Consider the following 21684-nt stretch of genomic DNA (forward strand, 5'->3'; position numbering starts at 1 on the left):
AAAAAAATGTTTCTTGTGCGTGATATCGCCTAGTATAACATGAATAAATGAATGAATAAATATACAATACATAGATAAATACACGAGTATCGTAAAAACATGAATAAATACACAATACATGAATAAATACACAATACATAAATAAATACACCATACATAAATAAATCCACAATATATAGATAAATAAACGAATAAAATGAATAAATAACTTGACAATATATATATACACATATATACATATACACACACACATATATATATATATATATATATATATATATATATATATATATATATATATATATATATATATATATATATATATATATATATATATATATATATATATACATATACACATATATACGCATATACACATATATACGCATATACATACATCCACATACACATATTTACACACACACATATGACAATGAGCAATATAATATAATATATAATTAACCGGGAGTCGATTATGATGATTTTGATACAAAGAGTAGGAGGCATGATTTAGGTAAACTCAGACTGACTGTGAGCATTATTTATCTAACAATTCGCTTATCACATTTCTCGGGTTGCTATTTATGAAGCATTTCAGTCGTTTTTTGAACATATTAATGCTCTTCAGAGATTTAATCTCTTCCGGAATGTGATTATAGCATTTTGGTGCAAGGTAAGAAAACGATCTTTGTGTTGTTGTTTTAGTCATAGAAGGAAGTTTGTAATAGTTTTTATTTCTGACCGGGATATTATAAGCTTATATCGTCATAGTTACGCTATCAATAAAGAGGGTCATAACTCCCTTGGGACATTATAGATTTTATAATTCCCTCTACCTTTCACAAGTAAAAATAAATAGAAATGAAAACTGAACCATATTTTATTTATTCACATCATTACAAATAATAAATGTACAATTTTGAAATGTTCCCTGAAAATTACTTCCGCCACTAGAAACAATTTCTTCTTTTGTATGGCCGGATCTTCTGTTCACTACAGTCGAGGTACCTGCCTCTTCTGATGACAAAGTAGACAACATACGCGCCGTTTTATTTCTCAATTCGATGCTATCCTCCAAATACCCCTCCGCCACCGTGGAACTTTTCCAACCTCCGTGTCTTTTTAAGTTAGTCATAGTTGCTCCTGCATTGGCTAGAGCAGTAGCAGAAGTGCGACGAAAGCAATGTCCCGTATAGGAAGATGAGTTTGGCAATCCTAAATACATTGCGATTTTGCTGGGGATTTTCCCAAACATGTTTTTTCCAATTGGCTGAGATGTACATTTATTTTGTCGGAAGCTCAAAAAAAATCGTTCAATACCTTTAGGACGCAAAGACATATAAAGTCTTAATAAAGGCAAAGCGGAGAACTCTTTTTCATCCACAACTGTAAATTTCTTCGATACACCAGTTTTACTTTCCGGTACGTTCACTACCATAACGGAATCCCGGTCCTCTATATCCGATATCTTCATATTCAAAAGTTCCTGACTTCTGCATCCTCCAAAATAACCCATAATCAAAACAACCTATAACAAAAAAAGGAAATAAATGCACACAAAAAGGAAAATAAGAAAAAAATTACCTTATGCAATAAATGAATATCATTAGGAGCGTCCTTTAGGAATCTGATAACATCTTTAGGAGATAAAACTGCAGACTTTTTCGGCTTATAACTCTTACTCTTCCGTTTCAAAAAAGCCTGTAGTTCATTGAATTCGGTGATATCTCGTTTCTCATGTATAGTCACCATCGATTTTAGCATTGACCATTTAGTCCATAAAGAATAAACTGACTGAAACGAATAAACACAATTACTACCAAATCTACCGAAAAACATAGAAAATTCCTTACCAGTTCTTGAAAATATGCCAGAAATACAGTTTCAGTGACATCTTTTGGCATAACATTTTTCCGTGTCAGCCAGTCCAGATATATCTTGTATTCTTTTTGGTATACGGCTTCACTTTTCGATGATTCTCTTGCTTGTTCAGCTTTTTTCAAAATATCCTCCATTATATTTGGGGTAGAAAACACGTTTTCACCGCAAACACAGCTTGATAACAAAGTTCTGTTTATAAACAAGTAACATAGCAACAACCTAGCAACAAGAAAACTCTACTATAATCAACGGTACCTGATTCAAATATACCGGGAAGGTAATGAATTGGTACATTTTTCCGTTTCAAAAATGAACAAAATTTTATTGAAATCGGTCAGAAATAAAATTATCTATGTACCACGGGAATTAATGAGCCTTAATAACCTCAGGCAATTGCTGTCCCTCGGGCCAGAGGCCCTCGGGACGTAAACTTTGCCATCGGTAATTAAGGCCCTCCTAATTCCCTTGATACATAAATAACTATTAATTCGTGTGTTATAGTTATGAACAGGGAGTTGGTTGGAGTGTTTTGAAGTATGATATTTGATACTTGTGATGAAGAAGTATAACTGCCTCAGGTCTAAAATCTGTGATTCAGAATAACGTTTTAGAAGGATATTTGAGGTTTTTAGAGTATATCAGCCTTATGAATCTCCTCTGTATCACTTCTAATTGGTTTATGTGCGTCCTCAAAGCTCCACCCCATGCTAGAATCCCGTAGCGTAGATGGCTTTCTACTAATGCATGGTATAACATTCTCATCAGGCCCACAGGTATGTTTTCTTTGAGTTTTCTAAATTTGAATAGTATGGTTCTTAGTTTCTTTAATACGTATGCTATGTGAAGATCCCATTTTAAGCGATAGTCAATGACGATTCCCAAGTATTTAATTTTTTTACAGGTAGTATGACAAATTTTTCAGTGGTGCTTTCTATTTTCAATTCTTGGAAATCGGGAAGTCCAGGTGAGCTGCAGCTAAACGGTAAGTAATGAGTCTTGTCTGTGTTGATTGTAAGTATTTTGTGCTCGAACCAATTTTTTATAATTTCGAAATCGTGTTCAGTTTCAAGTTTCAGATTCTCCCACTTATCAGATTTATAAAATATAGTTGTGTCGTCAGCAAATCCAATTATATCCCCGGAGCATCTCAATGAGAACAATCCATTGATATATATATATATATATATATTAAATAGTATAGGCCCTAGGACTGTACCTTGCGGTACTCCATAGTCAATCGGCTTTACGTCACTGAGTACACCATCAACATTTACTGACTGAGTTCTATTATGTAGATAGCTTTTGAAGAGCTGCAAGCAGATTCCTCTGACACCAATATCTTCCAGTGACTGCAGAAGGAGACGGTGACTAACAGTGTCGAAAGCTTTCGACAAGTCTACAAATATACACAGACAAGGGCTACTCTCATTGAGGGCTTCTGTTATTTTTGTTGTTAAAGCAATTTTTGCGTCTTCAGTAGATGTCTTCTGTCTGAAGCCGAATTGATGTTCTGATGAGATTTTATTTGTTGAGGAAAGAGACTAATCTGTTTTTAATTATTTTTTCAAATATTTTTGAAAGATGGGTTATTAAAGATATGGGACGATAATTACTTATTTCTTGAGTATCTCCATTTTTATGTACGGGACATACTACTGAATTCTTAAATGCTGACAGGAATGTACCTTGTTCAATGCATTTGTTTACAATATGCTTCAAAGGGTCAATAATATGATAACATATAATTTTAATTGTTTCAGCTCTGAGATTGTCAGTACAAACTGCCTTTTTATTTTTCAGTTCTCGTATTATGATCTGGAGTTCAGCTGAGTCTACCGGAGTGAAGACTAACGAGTTTTGTCTTAAGACAAAATCTGGATCTTTTTTGATTTTGTTGGCCATTTTCCTACCCATACCTGAAAATGTGGAATTGAATTCGTTGGCTATATCTCTTCTGTCTGTCAACACCCGCCCACTTTCGTCAAAAACGGAGTCAATATATTTGTGGGTTTTTTCAGTTTTACTAATTTCTTGTACTACTCCCCATAATTTTTTTGTATTATGATTGTTTTGTTCTATTCGATCTTTATAATATTTTGATTTAGTTTTTTTTATGATAGTGTTTAGTCTATTTCTATACATTTTGAATTCAATTTTGAGTTCAGTATCATCAGGTTGTCTTAGGAGAGCTTTTTTCATTTTATTTTTTTTTGTTTATAGAGTTCAATAAACCATCAGTAACCCAAGGAGCAATTTTTTTATGTCTCCTATTGAATTTTCTTTCCTCAGTACATGCATTCACCGAATCAGAAATAATATCAATAAATATATTTGTCGCAGAATCTGCATCATTAGAAGAGAATACCGGGTCCCAGTTTATACTTTTGAACGTATCGTAGAGTTTTTTTTTCATTAATGTACTTGATATTTTTAGTTTGTTGTTATTACGAGTTTCATTTTCTAACATAATTTGAAGAATAGTTGTATAGTGGTCTGTTATTGATGTTTCTAGGATTATTGATATTATTTGGTCTTGAATGTCAACACTAGATTTTAGAAATATGTGATCTATACAAGTGCTACTGTTGGCTTGGACCCTTGTCGGTTTATTGATTGTAGATATACAGGGTGTCCCTGGACTTCCTCTTTTCCTCTCGGGAATGTATAGATGGGGTCAAAATACCACCAGTACTTCATATAACTTTTTTTCATAAAAGTCTTCGTAACCAAGTTACGGGCCCTCGAAGTTACAAAATGAAAAATGTTTTTCTTTGATAACTTTTCAAGTGAATATTCAAAATCATCCAAATTATGGTAATTGACTAAACAAATAAATTCCTTCGATGAGCTTTCATGCAGGAGTCAGTTGTTTTGCTACAAAGTCTGGAACGGACTACCCCCGATGGTCCACACCCCAAAACTTTGAAATGACAGATATTTTTCAATATTTTTCAACAAATTAAGGTTACTTGGACAATTTTATGAATAAAAGTACTCGTGTGGAAAGTCGATCGGAGCAACGAGTCTTGATAAAAATGTAGTTTCACTCGACGACATCAAACCCGCTCGTCCACCATTATTTGAAATGAATAATTATCAAAGCAGAAATAATAATGATAACGTTAATTCAACAACATTTACCCTGAGATGTCTACCATTATTCGAAAATATTAGTTTTTAAGGAAAATGGAAATGATAGGTAAAATGTTCATAACGAATTTTTATAATGCAAACACGTTTAACTAACGAAACTCAAGAGCCTCAAGAGCAAACAGAAATGAAAAATCCGCTACAGAAACTGCTCGATATGACCACCTTCTCTCTCTATACATTTTCTTAGTCTGCGAAGACACCCTCTCTGTACTTGAAATAGCATTCCAGGGTCGTTTCGTATGGCTTCACAATGTAATGTTATTCTATTCAACAATACATCTCTTGTGTGAATAGTTGTAGCGTAAACAAGGCTTTTTAGATGCCCCCACAGAAAGAAATCCAATGGATTTAAATCCGGAGACCGCGATGGCCATGAATATGGCCCACCTCTACCAATCCATCTATTGTGGAAAATATGGTTCAGATGGTCACGCACAATTAAACTAAAATGAGGAGGAGCGCCATCATGCATAAACCACATATCTCTTCGGGTTTGCAATGGAACATGTTCCAAAAGTCCATTCAAATCGTTCTGAATGAACTCCAAATAACGTTCTCCATTCAATCGGTCCTGTAGAACGAATGGTCCTATAAGATGGTTTCCTATGATACCAGCCCAAACATTCACGTTGAATTTCCGTTGGTGTTTGGTTTGCAATATCCCATGGGGATTTTCTTCGGCCCATATATGGAGATTATGAGAGTTGATAACTCCATCTCTACTGAAACCTGCTTCATCAGTGAATAAAACTCGATTAATAAAAGTCATATCCTCTTTTTGCCTATCCATGAACCAATTGGCATATTCCAGTCGTGCTGGAAAATCTTGAGGTGTCATGGCATGTACCTTCTGGATGTGAAATGGGTGGAGCAGTTGTTCCCTAATTATTCTATGAATAGTGGACTTGGATGTATGGAACTGTTCTGATAGATTTCTGATGCTCATTGAAGGATCATCAGCGACGGCTTCCAAAATATTTTCCTCCAATACAACGGTACGTACAAATTAATTATCAATTATTACATACCTGTCTCCCTCAAGCTGCGATCGACACGCTCGAATGTTTCTCTTGACGGTACCGTTCGATTGGGAAAATGCTCGGAATACAGACGACGAGCTTCTGCAGCATTACAAAATGCTCGTCCATAAAATACATGCATATCTGCATATTCATTGAATGTAAACTGTTCGGCCATATCAAAAAAATTCAAAATATCCTATAGAATATTGACAATACAATGATAGTCATATGACATCGCACCACTCAACAAAACAAAATCGCATTCCAGTTTCTCATTTTTTATCAAAACTTTCTAAAAGGTTTTTTTGTCAACATCTGTGAAAGAAATGGAACATAATTATTCCCTGGATATTTTTCACCTGATCATGTGCAGCCGTTTTTGTAGTTCATTCGTTTGCTTTTTATTAGTATAGTAAATATTTTTTCCGATGTGCGTTTTTTCAGCTAAATTTAGATTCGTGTTAAAGAATTTCTCCCATAAAATTATAATTATCAGTGAAACTCCTCAACAGTTTAGCTGTGAAGAAGAATTTGAAACATTCGAATGTTGAGTTTCATGAGATTCAGATAACTGATCAACACGAAACGTGATTATTCCACACGTATTATGTACATTCAAAATATGGAATGAATTCGATATTTCATAGTAGAGTAGCTTGTTAGTTTAAAAACACCACGAATCTACAGAACTTGATATTTCTTTTGAAAAAATATCTGCTATCACAATTGTGACTTAAACTTCCATATAGGTACTGTACTTTTTGTTTACGACTTCATTTTAGCATACTTTGTATTATTCCTGTTATAAATGTTGTTGAATTAACGTTATCATTATTATTTCTGCTTTGATAATTATTCATTTCAAATAATGGTGGACGAGCGGGTTTGATGTCGTCGAGTAGAACTACATTTTTATCAAGACTCGTTGCTCCGATCGACTTTCCACACGAGTACTTTTATTCATAAAATTGTCCAAGTAACCTTATTTTGTTGAAAAATATTGAAAAATATCTGTCATTTCAAAGTTTTGGGGTGTGGACCATCGGGGTAGTCCGTTCCTGACTTTGTAGCAAAACAACTGACTCCTGCATGAAAGCTCATCGACGGAATTCATTTGTTTAGTCAATTACCAAAATTTGGATGATTTTGAATATTCACTTGAAAAGTTATCAAAGAAAAACATTTTTCATTTTGTAACTTCGAGGACCCGTAACTTGGTTACGAAGACTTTTAGGAAAAAAAGTTATATGAAGTACTGGTGATATTTTGACCCCATCTATACATTCCCGAGAGGAAAAGAGGAAGTCCAGGGACAACCTGTATAACCATGCTCATTCAAAGTATTCAGATAATCCGAACATACATCTTGGTCGGGATCTAATAAATTGATGTTAAGATCTCCTGCAAATATACAGATATCATCAGTATTCTTGGTGTTTTCTAGAAATAAATTCAATCTATTTATGAATTCTCTAGCATCTGAATCTGGGGATCGATAGATTGCTGTAACAATTATATTTTTTCTACCTGTAGTGGATATTCTAATGTCCATTATGTTAATATTATTATAAATTTCATTCCGGTTAAAAGTGTAATTCAATGATGTTTTCACATAAACTACAACGCCATCATTTTGATTATAGTGACTTTCATTGTATAGCATGTCATATCCGTCAATAGTGTATAGAGTTTGGTCAACAATATTCCATGTTTCAGTGAGAATCAAACAATCTATGTCTGAATTCAACCCTTGTAGAAGAATTTTAAACAGATCAAGATTTCTATTGATGCTACGAATATTCATGCTTAATATTTTGAAGTTATTGTTCAATGAATTGATAGTTAAAACATCAGTGCGTTCCATAATATCTTCCAATGGATAAGTTATTATTTTGCTGACTTTGAAATCGCGTATATACTGATCCATTTTTGAGTTTTATAATTAGTAATAGAGTAATAGAATTAGTAGTAGAGTAATAGAATATAGAGTATGATCAACAGATTAATTAATTAGGGGATTTGACCCAATCTGGGAAAACGGTGTGAAAACGCGGTGATTACTTCGATGTTGAGTTGTCTCTTGTGTTTGGTCGTTCGGTGGCGTTTTCCTTGATTGGTTTTTTTGTCGTATCTGTTTTTTGTGGTATTACGAGGGTTGTGTGTTATTTCCTTATATTTAACGGTTTTTCTTCGTGGAATTTGGATATTGAGGGGTGTTTCTTCACTTTCTCCTTTCTGGGTTTGTTTTTGTGTATTCAATGCTGTACCTGGGTCACTGTTTGCTTTGGTCCCTTCAAATATGATAGGGGTTGATTCTAGTTCGGCAGCTGTATAAATTTGGTTGTCAACAAACAACTTGTTTTTTATGAAACAATTTTTCTCTTCGTTTTCTCTAGCAAGATAAAGATGTCTTCTGAGGATTTTTCCTTCTTCTCTTTGTTGAACTGTTAAGTCATTTGCAATGTGAATTTGCGTACCTTTTAATTTACTGGCATTTTTCAAAGCCATAGACTTCTTGAGGAAAGAGGTGAATTAAATTTTTAGCGGACTTTTTCCAGATTTGCCTAAGGAATACACGTTGTTCAGATCCGATTCATCTAGGTTGATATCTAAAAGATTTTTTAGGATGTTTATGGTTTCTTCTGCTTTCAGTGTTTCGTTGCCTCTTCTTTCTATGCCAAAAATCACGATGTTATTTTTTTTTCCTGCTCTTTCGAGATATTCTATTTTGCTTTTTAGTTTTTGATTTTCTCTCTCAACCTTCTCGACTTTGTGTTTTATTTCCTCTATTTGAAGAGATATCCATATAATATAATGGTGGTAAATTGTTCGATCATTTACCATTAGAAATAAGATCTGCAAATTTAAGCAACATTCATTTCAAAAAGGCGGTGAAGAACCTACTTGTTGATAAACCCTATTATAGTTTGGAAGAGTATTTTAGTGAATCCTTTTAACAAAATATTAGCAATATATAAGCAATTTATTCTTTGTACTATCACCTTATACATGGTGGTATTTAATCTATACATTTTTAGAACTTTTTTTATATTTACATTCATACATTTTTGGAACTTTTTTATATATACATTTATACTGTTTTAGTATTTTTTCTATACTTATTAACATCGTATTTCTTGGACTTTGTCAATAAGATGCAAATCTACGGGCAATAAAGTATATTTTGAATTGATTTGATTAGGTCAAACACGAAACGGACTAGTTTAAGTTTGACGATAGTCGTGTCACTAAATACTCTGGCAATATCTTGGAGCCTCTGGAGGCGCCATACATTCTATTCTCTAGAAGAGAGGACATTGGCAGATCAAGATCTTCAGATGATGTGGTGCTGCAGGTTTTTCCGGGTTTTTCTGCAGCTGAAAAAGCAAATGCGCCTCTGGAATCAATGACGTCGCCCCGGAGCACCAATTAATTTTTGTTGTTTTATAATTTAATGATTTGTATCAAATTTTAGTTGTTCTTTCATAGATTCCGAATCATGGTGGAATCATATTATACAGTAAGAGTCCGAACTAATAAATTTCAGCATAGAATAGGTTTTTCAGGAAAATAAAATATCACAGTAAAACTAAGATTCGAATATTTTTATTGGATTCATTTGTTAAGGGCAACGATGAAACAATGTTTTAATACGAATCAAAATACTTTTACAATCATTGCCTATGGAACATAAAAAATTTACAACAGCAAATAGGAGCTTATATTACATAACGGTGACAGTCACTTTGTTTTCCAAGCGAGAATTCAGCAGTCTAGTCTAGTAAAATCGTTTTTATAACGAAAGATCACGCATTCGGTAAATGCTATCAATAAATACGAAAATTGTGTAACGTATGATCACTGTAGTACCCGAAATACAGGAGTCCTGCATACAAGAACCATTCAATAAATTGAACTAAAGGTGGATTAGTAGAGTCCGTCCCCGGTCGGGTCGTTCAGCCATGGGTAGTTATTCGGACACCTAACGCACGTTTGCAGATTGATCGTTTCTCCGGGTACTTCTGAAGATGTCAGTTTACATGTGTGTGGTACCCAACATGCTGGAATTCCCTCTACAACGCACTTCTCCCTCCATGGCTCAAAGTTCTTGGCCTCTGAAACAGTTCTTGGATTCTGGATCCACTGAATTACTTGCGTCATCGTCACGAAGTATACGTCATTGTGGTTGGATAAAATCTCATCCACCCAGTACAGGAAAGCATCCAGGAACTCGGGATTATTCTTCAACCAAGCGGCGTGGAAGTACAGTCCCAAAGGAGCTCTATTCTCGTTGTAATGTCTGTCGAAGTTGTGATTCAAGAAGTTATAAAACTGATCTCCAGTGAGGATATTCGAACAAGAATCCACCATGGCACACCCAGGCAAGTACTCGTCGTTCTCTGGATCTTCCCTTCGATCTAACTCGTTCAGTACCATTTCCCAAACAGCATGAGACCTGGTGGGGCAGCTTTGGAGGTTTCCGTGACATCTATGAGGCATTCTGAAGTACATGGTGTAAGGCCATAGTGGTGGGTTGTTCAATGGGGCAGTGATTGTGGAATCGTACAAGAAAGCCTCTTCCTCCATCATTGTGAACTGATTATTCCCTCCAACTCTCAGGTAAGGAGCACGGACCCCAACAACACTATTATCAGTGATGTTGGCGAATTTCTCTATGATGATTCTGCTACCTCCCATTTCTTTGACCCAATCATTGACACTGGCGTTCGACCAAAACTGTTCGTCATCATTGTGTCTGGAAAAAATTTAGTTGATTGAGTACATGATTCATTAACAATAACTAAGAAACTAATTAGGGTGGTCATAAGGTATAAGGTGAAGAAATAGTTACATCGTAAGATCGGAGAGAACCCCCTGATATTTACTGTTTGTCCAGAAAATTTGATTTGGACAGTTTCAGCTCAAATGGATAATGTTAAAACGTGCCTTATTGAATTATATTTGTAAACACAATTTTTTTGCTAGAAATCACCGTTTTTTCTCCGATAAAGTGGGAGAAATATGATCCTTGTTTCATTTCATCGAAAATGTTGCTATCTTCAAGTTTTACTCTAACCACTTTTTTGTTAAAACGTTTACATTTCAAGATATCTATTATTTTCCAAGACCTGACATTATCCGAATCCTAAAGTCGCTATTTTTAATAAATGAGTGGAAAATAGCAAGAAACATACTCAATGTAATCACTTCTGATCAGTTTTTTTCCTCTGCACATGATACATCATTAAACAATATATAATTAAACATAAAATAAACATTTTTTCAACTACATATAAAATAGAATGTAGCAAGGGTAGCAGTTTTGATTAGTTGTGGGTATAAATAACAGTTCCTCAGCTTGCAATTTGTACGAGAATTGCTGAGGCAAAATCTGTAGCCGGGCGGTTCGACGTGGATGCTTTGTTCGCTGTCTCAATCGACCGATGTGTGAGTCGGTAGTTCAAGCCACAGGCTGAACGATCGATTTTCACTTTTTATCTTCCAACCCATGTTAAGAATCACACGTTAAAGGTAAGACCCCATTAGTTCTTAGCTCGCACAAGTTTAGTAGTGGTACGACAGCTGCTTAACGCAAAAACATATTTTGAACATATATTTTTTTAAGCCGTATTTTAAGCAGTTAAACAGTGGGGGGGCAATTGAGAAAATATTGGCAATGTGTTTTGATAACACTGCGGTAAATACGGAACTTGCGTTTTGTTTGAGCAATTATTAGAGAAAAATCTTCTTCATTTAGCACGTCGTCACCATATTTTACAAATTATTCTCAAATCAGTTTTCGATTTAAAAATGGGCACAGCTACTGGCCTCCCACACAAATATTTTTAAAAAGTTTCAGACTGGATGGTCGAAGCTAGACAAGACTGATTACAAAACTGCTATTGAATATAAAAATATTAGACATAAAATAGAAAATTCAGATGAAAATCAATTTTTCTTGAAGAACAATCTAAAATCCGACAGCCAAATAATTTGTTGAAGTTTCGTTAATTGTTTCATAGTGTGGTATATTTATTACAATTCCAAAACAATAAAATAACTGTTATAAAATCAAATTGCTTCCACTAATATGTATTTGCTGTCGCCAAGAGTGAAATTCAGCATTTAAGAAAAATCAGCTGACATTGATTTTTGAGGTCGTGTAATGAAGTATAATTTGTCAGTTTTATTTGACTAGCGTCCCAATAACTATATACCTAATAACGTCGGGTAATATTGGTCAATTAAGGAAAGTGGTTCGTTTTAGACGAAGACCAATATAACCTAGTACCTCAATTTTGTTCTTGCTAAAAACAGAAAAAGGTTATTGATGAGCAAAATCCGTGGATTTAAGTGGAGCACCATGAGTGTATATACTCAAATCACTAGCTCAAAACTCCTTCGAAATTCAGCCTTCATAATCCATGAAAGGAGCTTCTTAGCCAAAACATCCTGACAGTTAATATTTATCCAAACAATACGTGAGAAATCCTATTTTCATTCTTATAGAAATATGTAGCTTTGAAAGTAGTCCGACTCTGTTTCTTAACAGTTTTATAGGGGTAACATATAAGCTAAAATACGTTAAAACTCTTGCTATTGATAACAAATTATTTTATATAAAAACGCCATTTTAAAATGATAGCAATTCGGAATACTGACATTAGATAAGCTGAGAATATGAAATACTGCACATATACTGATATTTACAGCAGAAAAGTACATAGATATTATAAGATTATATTACTTAGAACAAACAGAGTTGATTGGCGACCAGAAAATAATACGTCGACAGAGTGAATTTTGGATAATTAAGAATTTTTCCAAAAATTTCAATAAAAGAGTGAAGCCCTTGAATTTTACTAATGATAAGTTGTATATTCGTCAATAAAATTTCATTCGCAGTTAAAGTATCAATCTTAGAAGCACAAACAATGTCTTTAACGGTTTTTATAAGTACAAAAGTGGAATTATTAAAATGGTCCTACCTTCCTATTCGTTAGTTTTTAGTTGGTGAAAAGTTTTGTAATAATTGGCGAAATGTTTATGAAACTGTTTTGTAGTGTTGGTGAAAGGCCTTACAAAATATTAATAAAGACTACAATGTTTTATAAAACGGTGCTAATTTTCAATTTATAGCTGTTTTATAAACACATTGAAAACATTTATCTCTCCGAAACGTTTTCACAACCAATATAAAATATAAAATTGCTAGTTGCGTTACCACTTCAATTTGATGATTGATTGTAAATGTAAGTGATAATAATAACTTCTTTCTATTATAATGCTTCCTTTTTTATATTCGATACGAAAAAATTTTGAACATTATTTTTTCTTGTTTTCCATAGCTTTTTGCTTTTATGTTCCCCTAAATCCTTCATTTTCAATTTGTATTGTGCTGTATTTACTTTGAAAACAATTTTAACTACTCTCTTTTTATGTACCAATTGAGAAAATAAATACAGTTAAATCTGGACAGCAGATATATCAAATCTTGCGATGTTGTTTCGTATTTCATAAAAAAAACATTTCCATAAAAAGTTAAAACTCCAACCTTGATGAGACACGGGTTAACCTCATTCAATTGAGCTGAAACTTCACCAATCTCATTTCTTAGCCAATGGCAGCTTTCAAGGAGATCTCCTCAAGAAAATTCTAGCATTGATTTGTTACGTATTTCATAAAAAACATTTTCATAAAAAGTTAAAATTTCAACCTTGATGAGGCACGGCTTAACCTCATTCAATTGAGCTGAAATTTCACCAATCTCATTTTTTAGCCAATAGGCAGCTTCTAAGGGGATCTCCTCAAGAAAATTTTAGCATTGATATTGTTGCGTATTTCATAAAAAACATTTTTATAGGAAGTTAAAACTTCAACCTTGATGAGGTACGGGTTAACCTTATCCAATTGAGCTGAAACTTCACCAATCTCATTTCTTAGCCAACTGGCAGCTTCTAGGGGAGTCCCCTCAAAAAAATTCCAACATTGGTATTTTGTGACCAGTGACCACCATAAAGTAACATGTTAGATTTTCTACCTATAAATTTTTAATAAGTGAGATATCAGAAAAGAATCACTTACGAGATAGAATGTACGGCGATCTCATGACCCTTCCTGTGCATCTCCTGAACAGCAGAATAGTTTGTGTATTTGTGGGATACAAAGAAGGTAGCTTTTATTTGGCAACCATTGGGATTTTTGCGTTCTCCATTGAAGATATTTTTGTAGAGTCCTATGTTGTTATTATTGATTGCGTCATCGAATGTGATGGTTATCATTTGAGGGACATCTTTTGCTGGAAGGTCGTTTGGAATTGATGTACCGTCTTCGGAACAGAAGCAATCTGGGAGGCTACATACTGATGGATCGCATGATGGGGCACTATTGGGGTCGCTGTCGATATCTGAAAAAAAAAGAAAGGAATCATCAATCTGATATTCAATTACTCTATGGAAAAATAATTCTAATTCGCATCATATAAATAACATGTTCCTGAAATACTATTTATGATGAATGAAATCACCAAACTCAAACAATTGTTCATGCAGTTGCAGTTTCGTATGTACCGGAAATTGCGTCAGCGGCCGTTACTGGTCAACAAAAAAAATTCTGTTCAACGACAACACCCGTCCGCACGTTTCACAAATCACCGTCCAAACAATAAACGAATTGACTTGAACCTCTCACCAACCGACTACTATCTTTCTCACCAGTAGAACTTTCGCCAATCAATACCAGGCAAAATAACCTTCGTCGAGTTCGTCGAATCCCGAGCACACACTCTTTATACTAACGGGATCAATCGACTTGTGTTACATTGGCAAAAATGCCCTGGTTCAAAAATGTCGCTCATTACGATTACATTGAATAAGTATCTATTGAGATATTACAGTTCAAAGCTGAATGATAATAAATATAGTTTAAGAAAACTAAAAAACACGCTTTCAAAGAACATCGAACTAAAAAGTTAAAAATATAGCGCCCCCATGTTTTTTTCACAATAATACTAGTATTTTTTGTTTCAAGATTATAAAAAAAAATATTTTTAACTTTTTAGTTCGACGTTCTTTAAAAGTGTGTTTTTTACTTTTTTTAAACTATATTTATTTTTCATTTTTTACTTTCGTATGCTGTAAAAGCGTGTTTTTTAGTCTTTTTAAAATATATTCATTTTATCTAAACTTTGGGATCAATCAGCCGTATATTGTTTAGAAAAATGACCATTGATATTCTCCGATTCCGGAGAAGGAGCCTGAAAATTAGCTACCAAGTACAAGAAAGGCAGCAGGAGCGCGTGTTAATAAAAAAAATGACTTTTTTTCAAATGAAGAAATACATGCAAAGTAAGTTCGAAACATATCAAAGAGGTTACGTGCAGCGCCATCTGCCCGCGAATAGATCAAGCAATAATGTCGATAACTCTGTCAAATACTGATCCCCAGCTTGAGAGTTACAAACAAACAAACATACGTACAGGTGAAGCTAATAAAAGCGTGTTAATTAAAAAGGACAAAATTTTTAAACAACCTAATGCTAGGTATGACTTTCTTCGTGAATCTACAAAAGAAACCCAAGAATGGAGTATTGGAAAACACTATGGCTTTTCAGGAAACTTGATGGCCTCTATAATTCTATATTCAGTATCTTATTTTTAATTCAATTACTTCTCATCAAAATTATTTTGTATTTTTTTAATTCAATTTTTTCCAAAAAATGATTCAAATAATAATGAAAAATGATATTGTTTAAATGAATACTTGTACTATAAATCGAAAAGAAAGTTAGAAATTACTTTGATGTAAAGATATCACAAAAAAAATTATATTTTACCAAATATCTCTTTACAATTTTTCGAATTTAATTTTTTTCAAAAAATGATTCAAATATCAATAAAAAATTATATTGTTCTAATGAATACCTGAACTATAAATTGAAAAGAATGTTAGAAAATACTTTGTTGAAAAGATATCATAAAAAATCTATATTCCACCAAATATCTCTTTTTTTTAATTTAATATTTTCCAAAAAATTATTCAAATATTAATAAAAAATTATATTGTTCAAATGAATACCTGAACTATAAATTGAAAAAAAGTTAGAGAATACTTTGTTGAAAACATATCTCAAAAAAATTCATATTCCACCAAATATCTCTTCCTTTCTTTTAATTTAATCTTTTTCCAAAGACTGATACGAATATTAGTAAAAAATTATATTGTTCGAGAATATGGAGAATGTATTCAACGAAAGTCATTTTTTGTGGAGGAAAAAATCAGTTTTTTATCGACCTTTTTTGGGTAATTGTTACCTTCCACAATCTGTTACGTTTCGGAAGCCAAAATCTGTCGAAGAAGTAAAGAAATGAGCTATCAAAAAAGGAATAACTGCGAATATATTCGAATTTTTTGTCCATTTCTGAAGACGGAGGCAGATTTTGGCCTCCGAAACGTAAAAGATTGTAGAAGGTAACAATTACCTAAAGAAGGTCGATAAAAAAATGGAGAATGTGTACGCCTAACATGCCTGCAAACAAAGGACGGTGACTAATTATTGTGCATTGCGAAGAAAGTAAAGGATGGGTTCCGAATTCTTTGAAATTATGTGGAAAAAACCTGAGGACTGCAATGTTGACTATCATAAGAAAATGGAAGCTGATATTTTTGAGAAATGGTTTGAAAACCATTGATCCCAAATTTGGATGCGAATAGTGTAAAAGTTCTTGACAACGCCTCCTATCATTCGCGACAGACAGCCCATCAAAGTACCGAATAAAAATTCGAGGAAAGATGAAATACAAAGTTTTTTAATGGACAACAATTTGTATTTTGAAGATTACTATACCAAAAACCAACTATTTGAAGTTTCACAGACACAAACATTTGAAAAAGTGTATGCCCTTGAGAGCATTGCTGAAAAGTATGGACTAAGACTTCCCCCCTACTTTTGTGTTTTCAATCCCATCGAGTTGATTTGGGGAAAATTGAAACAAAGTGTCAGGCGTAAAAATGATTTTACAAAATTTGATAAGAAGGTAATAGAGCTAATTGAAGAAGAAGTATCTAATATTACTGAAGAGGACCGGCAGAAAAGGATTAGAAAAGTAATTTTAGTTGAAAAAGACCATATGGAGATTGGGCACTTCCATGTTAACGGTGGAAATATATCGTTTACTTGAACTATGCCAATAACGAATCGAATAATTCATTTAAAAAAAAGTATACAAATAATCGTATTACACTAATCAGCAGTGTTTGTGCAAGTTGACAAGAAACGTTTGAACCGAGCCTAATAAGTATCACGTAATATCAAACCTATAAAACAGGTCATTTTAAAGAACTCTGTTAAGCGAGAAAGTTGTTTCTCTGATCTGCTCACGTACAATATTATCAAATCTTCACTTTCTTTGCAATTGTATCTATACGCACATTATATTTGAGTGGTTTCGTGTTCATTCGCGTCACAGAGTTTTCAAACTTTGCATATGAGTTTGAAAAAAGTGAAACTTTTTGAAGGTCACAAAAATAGTAAAGGGCGATCATTTCATAATAACGAGATGCATAATAGAGAGGCAAGCTACATTCTTGAATTGGAAAGTTGCCGGTAAAGAAGCGGCGCTCCCGCCTGATGGGATGTAGATACCAAGGACATCGAAAGTGATTTCTTAATGATTACTTTCGCGTGAGATAACGAATAATGAGTTCCTTATGAAGTATGCAAAAATCACAGATGACTGGTTTGGTTTCTGGTCATTTTGGTGGATAATTATCTTTGATAGATCGTGTTTAATATAATCGTTTTAAAAATGTATTTCTAACAGTTTAATTTGATTTAATTCGAAACGTTTTATTTACGCAAAAAACCTTTTTTTAAAGAGAGAATGAATTCCAAATCAACGTGACACGTAAATTTGAAACAAATTCAATTTGAAATTATAACTAACAACATATAGTCTTGGTAGATTCGTTTGGCAACCTTTTTTTACAGTATTTGCATTTTATTTTGTACTTTTCAAAATACCCAATGAAATATTACGTTTATGAATGACTGATTTTTTCTTTCGATGGGAATTATCCAATGTCACTGATAAATGTTTGAAATATTCATATACTCTTTCATATTTCAAATAGTATGTATAGTTCAAGTAAACGATATAGTACAACCTACTTTCCAACAGCCCCCCTTTAATAATTCAGTCAGGGGGCTTACTAATTTTGTTATTCAATAATCATTTCTGATTATATGAAAATCACAATAACTATAACTCGTTTATAGAGGCGAGTGGGAAAGTAGGGATTCAAATAACAGGGTGACAATTGAAAATACTTCTAAATACTACTTACTCGTATATATATATATATATATATATATATATATATATATATATATATATATATATATATATATATATATATATATATATATATATATATATATATATATACATACACTATATATACACATATATACATATATATATATATATATATATATATATATATATATATATATATATATATATATATATATACACATATATACATATATATATATATATATATATATATTATGTATAATAGTGGAATGGAATAACGGGGTCTCTCAGTCAAAAAATAAAAAATCAAAAACTCTGCTTTACTTTGCCAAGCTTTCGCTTCTAGTGGGAAGCTTCTTCAGGGCAGTAAAAATGAGTAAAAAACAATTAATTGAACATATAAATCGACGAAAAAAGTTAAACATTAATGGATTTTTTGGTTTGACAAATGTTATTCCATTCTACTGTACATTTCTCCAGTCGCAAAGATTCTCAACTTTATATATATAATATATACATATATGTACTAACTTTCTTCGAAAGCTTTCTATAATTCCTCTTCCAAATTATCTGTTTCACTATCACTGTCGTCATTTGAATTAATAATGAATTTATTTCCACCATTAATATGGAAGTGTCCAATCTCTATGTAGTCTTTCTCAACTAAAATTACTTTGTTAATCCTTTTCTGCCAATCTTCTTCGGTAATATTAGATACTCCTTCTTTAATTAGCTCTATTACCTTCTTATCAAATGTTGAAAAATTATGTTTACGCTTGATGCTTTGTTTCAAACTCGATGGAATTGAAAACACAAAAATAGGGGGAAGTCAGTATGGTGTGTCCATACTTTTCAGCAATACTCTCAAGGGCATACACTTTTTCAAATGTTTTGGTCTGTTAAACTCCAACAAGATGGACCGAAGAAGAAGGGGTCAACATAAGTCCATCCAAATCGACCATAGTAGCATTCACCAAGAGGACTAAAACGGAGGGTCTCGAACCTCTGAAACTTCGAGTTGAAGAAATACAAATGTCGGGGGAGGTTAAATATCTGGGAGTGATTCTAGATTCCAAACTGACCTGGAACCAACACTTGGACAGGATAAAGAGGAAAGCGGAGGTAGCACTGATGCTCGCCAGACGCACCTATGGAAAAACATGGGGGCTAAAACCAGACATGGTATATGAGCTATACATGATGGTGGTTAAACCCATGATAACAGACGCATCTCTGGTCTGGTGGCCAAAGATGAAGCAGGCGACCGCTATTAACAAAATAGGCAAGGTGCAAAGATTTGCATATTTGGGAATAACGGGAGCAATGAGAACTACCCCAACAGCTGCATTGGAGACACTCCTGAATCTACCTCCTTCACACTTTGTGATAATGGGGGAGGCCAGGATGGGCCAATTCAGACTGGAAAACTCACCGAACTGCAAAAGATCGGACCGAACATAAAATCTGAAACATGTGGAGGAGCACATATTGAATATGTGCACGGACTACATGACACCGAAGTACACCTTCAACACAAACTTCACGGCCAAAACCAAAAGCCATGAAGAGTGGAAGGCCATTAGTCATCCCGAAAACATGTTTGGAAAAAACACCTTGTATACAGTTGGATCGAAGACCAAATATAGAACGGGAGCTGTAATATACCGAGCGGATAGTAATTTGAGCTAGAGTTATCCGCTAGGACTATACACATCCGTCTTTCAGGCGGAAGTGTATGCTACCTTGCAGTTTGCAAGGCTTATCAAATTGAGACCTCAAAGAAATGAGCGGATCATTATTTTAACAGACAGCAACATCGCACTAGGAGCTCTGACAAACCCGAAGGTGACATCAAAACTGGTCTGGGAATGCCATGAAGAACTGAATGAACTTGCAAACAGGAACAAATTATTTTTATACTGGGTGCCAAAGCATTCAGGAATCTCAGGTAATGATAAAGCTGATGAATGCGCTAGACACGGATCATCAACTTCCTGAACCAGCTCTGGGGGTACCAAAATCATTGGTACGAAACCAGATTAGGACATGGACCAATAAGAAGCATACAGAGTACTGGCCAAAGTACCTGGCAACAAACACAGTAGAACCTTCATTAGGGAACCGTCCGAAAAAAGAACCAAAGAACTACTTCGATATAGTAGGGATCGGCTCAGAATAATTACAAGGTTACTAACCGGTCATTGTCCGCTTAGAGCATATCTGAATAAAATGGGGATGTACAACGGAGACCTCTGCTGTAGATTATGCAACGAAGGGATAGAAACAGCTCTACACATCTTATGTGAATGAGAGGCACTGAATCACAGGAGGCAGGCAATATATGGACGTTCAAAGTTACATCCAGAAGAATATGACGAACAACCAACACGGAACCTGTACAAACTATAGTATTATTTGATACCCATATTGAGGTAGTTGTGAAAAATATGTAAAACGCCATTTTGTAGATACGACCATCTTGACTCTGCATCTTTCTCAAAGTGTACTACTATTCTACTAGTCCAGCCCGATCATTTGATACCTATATTGGGGTAGTTGTCAAACAATATATAATCCGCCATTTTGTAGCTGGTACCATCTTGGATTAAAATGATATAGAATTTATTAGATTGTATTGTCATCAAAACTAAATGTGTTTACCAAAGAGCAGATCAATTACTAAATTTGACCAAAAGAAATAAACAGGGTAAGCTAAATAAAACCGTTTAAAAAAGTTACATTCTTTAGCATTTACCTCCGCACTCTACAGAGAACAATGGGAGCATTTCAATCCCTAAATAGTGAATGAAGGTTTCGGTTTATTAAACCATTCTTAAAAATGGTCAAACTGCGTCTCAAGTAAATTGACGCAGTTTAATGCAGTCAGTTTGCTTGAGAGTGGTTTAATGAACTGAAACCGGTCGTAACGAATGAAAGTCTTAGTAGAAATTGGAAAAAAAATATTTCCCTATCTATGAATTTCCCTAAAATAAATAGGTCATCAATCGAACAAACTAAGTGGTAAAATGGTTATTTTATCAAAAGAGAATACTCCTTTTGCTATTACTGAACCCCAGCTATCACTCAAAACGAATCAATTTGTTAATTTCAAATCCATTTTTTGGTGATATTGACAGAAACATATGCCATGCAGTTTAATCCAATAAGTTGTGACGTATGATCTGCATCCGGTAAGTACTGTTATTGTGGCCTTGAAAGTAGCTATACATTATCCTACCACACACAGACATTTCAAAAGTAAGATGGGATAGTATAAGAATGCCATCAGGTGTAATATTGGTGTATTGACGC

The 21684-nt window shown here is 33.8% G+C and overlaps 2 protein-coding genes across 2 annotated transcripts in view; both read right to left on the reverse strand.

Moving 5' to 3' along the window:
• Positions 1-749: 749 nt before the first annotated feature.
• Positions 750-1785, reverse strand: LOC141486829 (uncharacterized). The gene is made up of 2 exons (XM_074185399.1): positions 1585-1785; positions 750-1528 (listed from the first exon to the last, which is right to left on the reverse strand). The coding sequence occupies exons 1-2, from the start codon at positions 1762-1764 to the stop codon at positions 881-883; spliced, it is 828 nt and encodes a 275-aa protein (XP_074041500.1). The 5' UTR covers positions 1765-1785; the 3' UTR covers positions 750-880.
• A 7861-nt stretch (positions 1786-9646) lies between these two features.
• The window catches only part of serp (chitin deacetylase-like protein serp), a 47175-nt gene continuing 35137 nt past the window's right edge, over positions 9647-21684 (reverse strand). The window contains exons 4-5 of the mRNA XM_023161753.2: positions 14142-14463; positions 9647-10812 (exon numbers count right to left, since the gene is read on the reverse strand). Coding sequence (XP_023017521.2) covers positions 9984-10812; positions 14142-14463 — 1151 coding nt within the window. The 3' untranslated portion in view covers positions 9647-9983. The remainder of the gene's footprint in view (positions 10813-14141; positions 14464-21684) is intronic.

This window comes from Leptinotarsa decemlineata, unplaced genomic scaffold (assembly GCF_025532065.1).
Source record: "Leptinotarsa decemlineata unplaced genomic scaffold, Ldec_3_MD MMD2_tig00026374_RagTag_RagTag, whole genome shotgun sequence".
NCBI classification, from domain to species: Eukaryota; Metazoa; Arthropoda; class Insecta; order Coleoptera; family Chrysomelidae; genus Leptinotarsa; species Leptinotarsa decemlineata.

Coding starts and splice junctions, on each gene's coding strand:
- LOC141486829 (XM_074185399.1), bottom strand. CDS start 1,764: ATGCTAAAATCGATGGTGACTATACATGAGAAACGAGATATCACCGAA. Junction 1,529..1,584: donor ATATTCATTTATTGCATAAG/GTAATTTTTTTC, acceptor TTTTTGTTATAG/GTTGTTTTGATTATGGGTTA.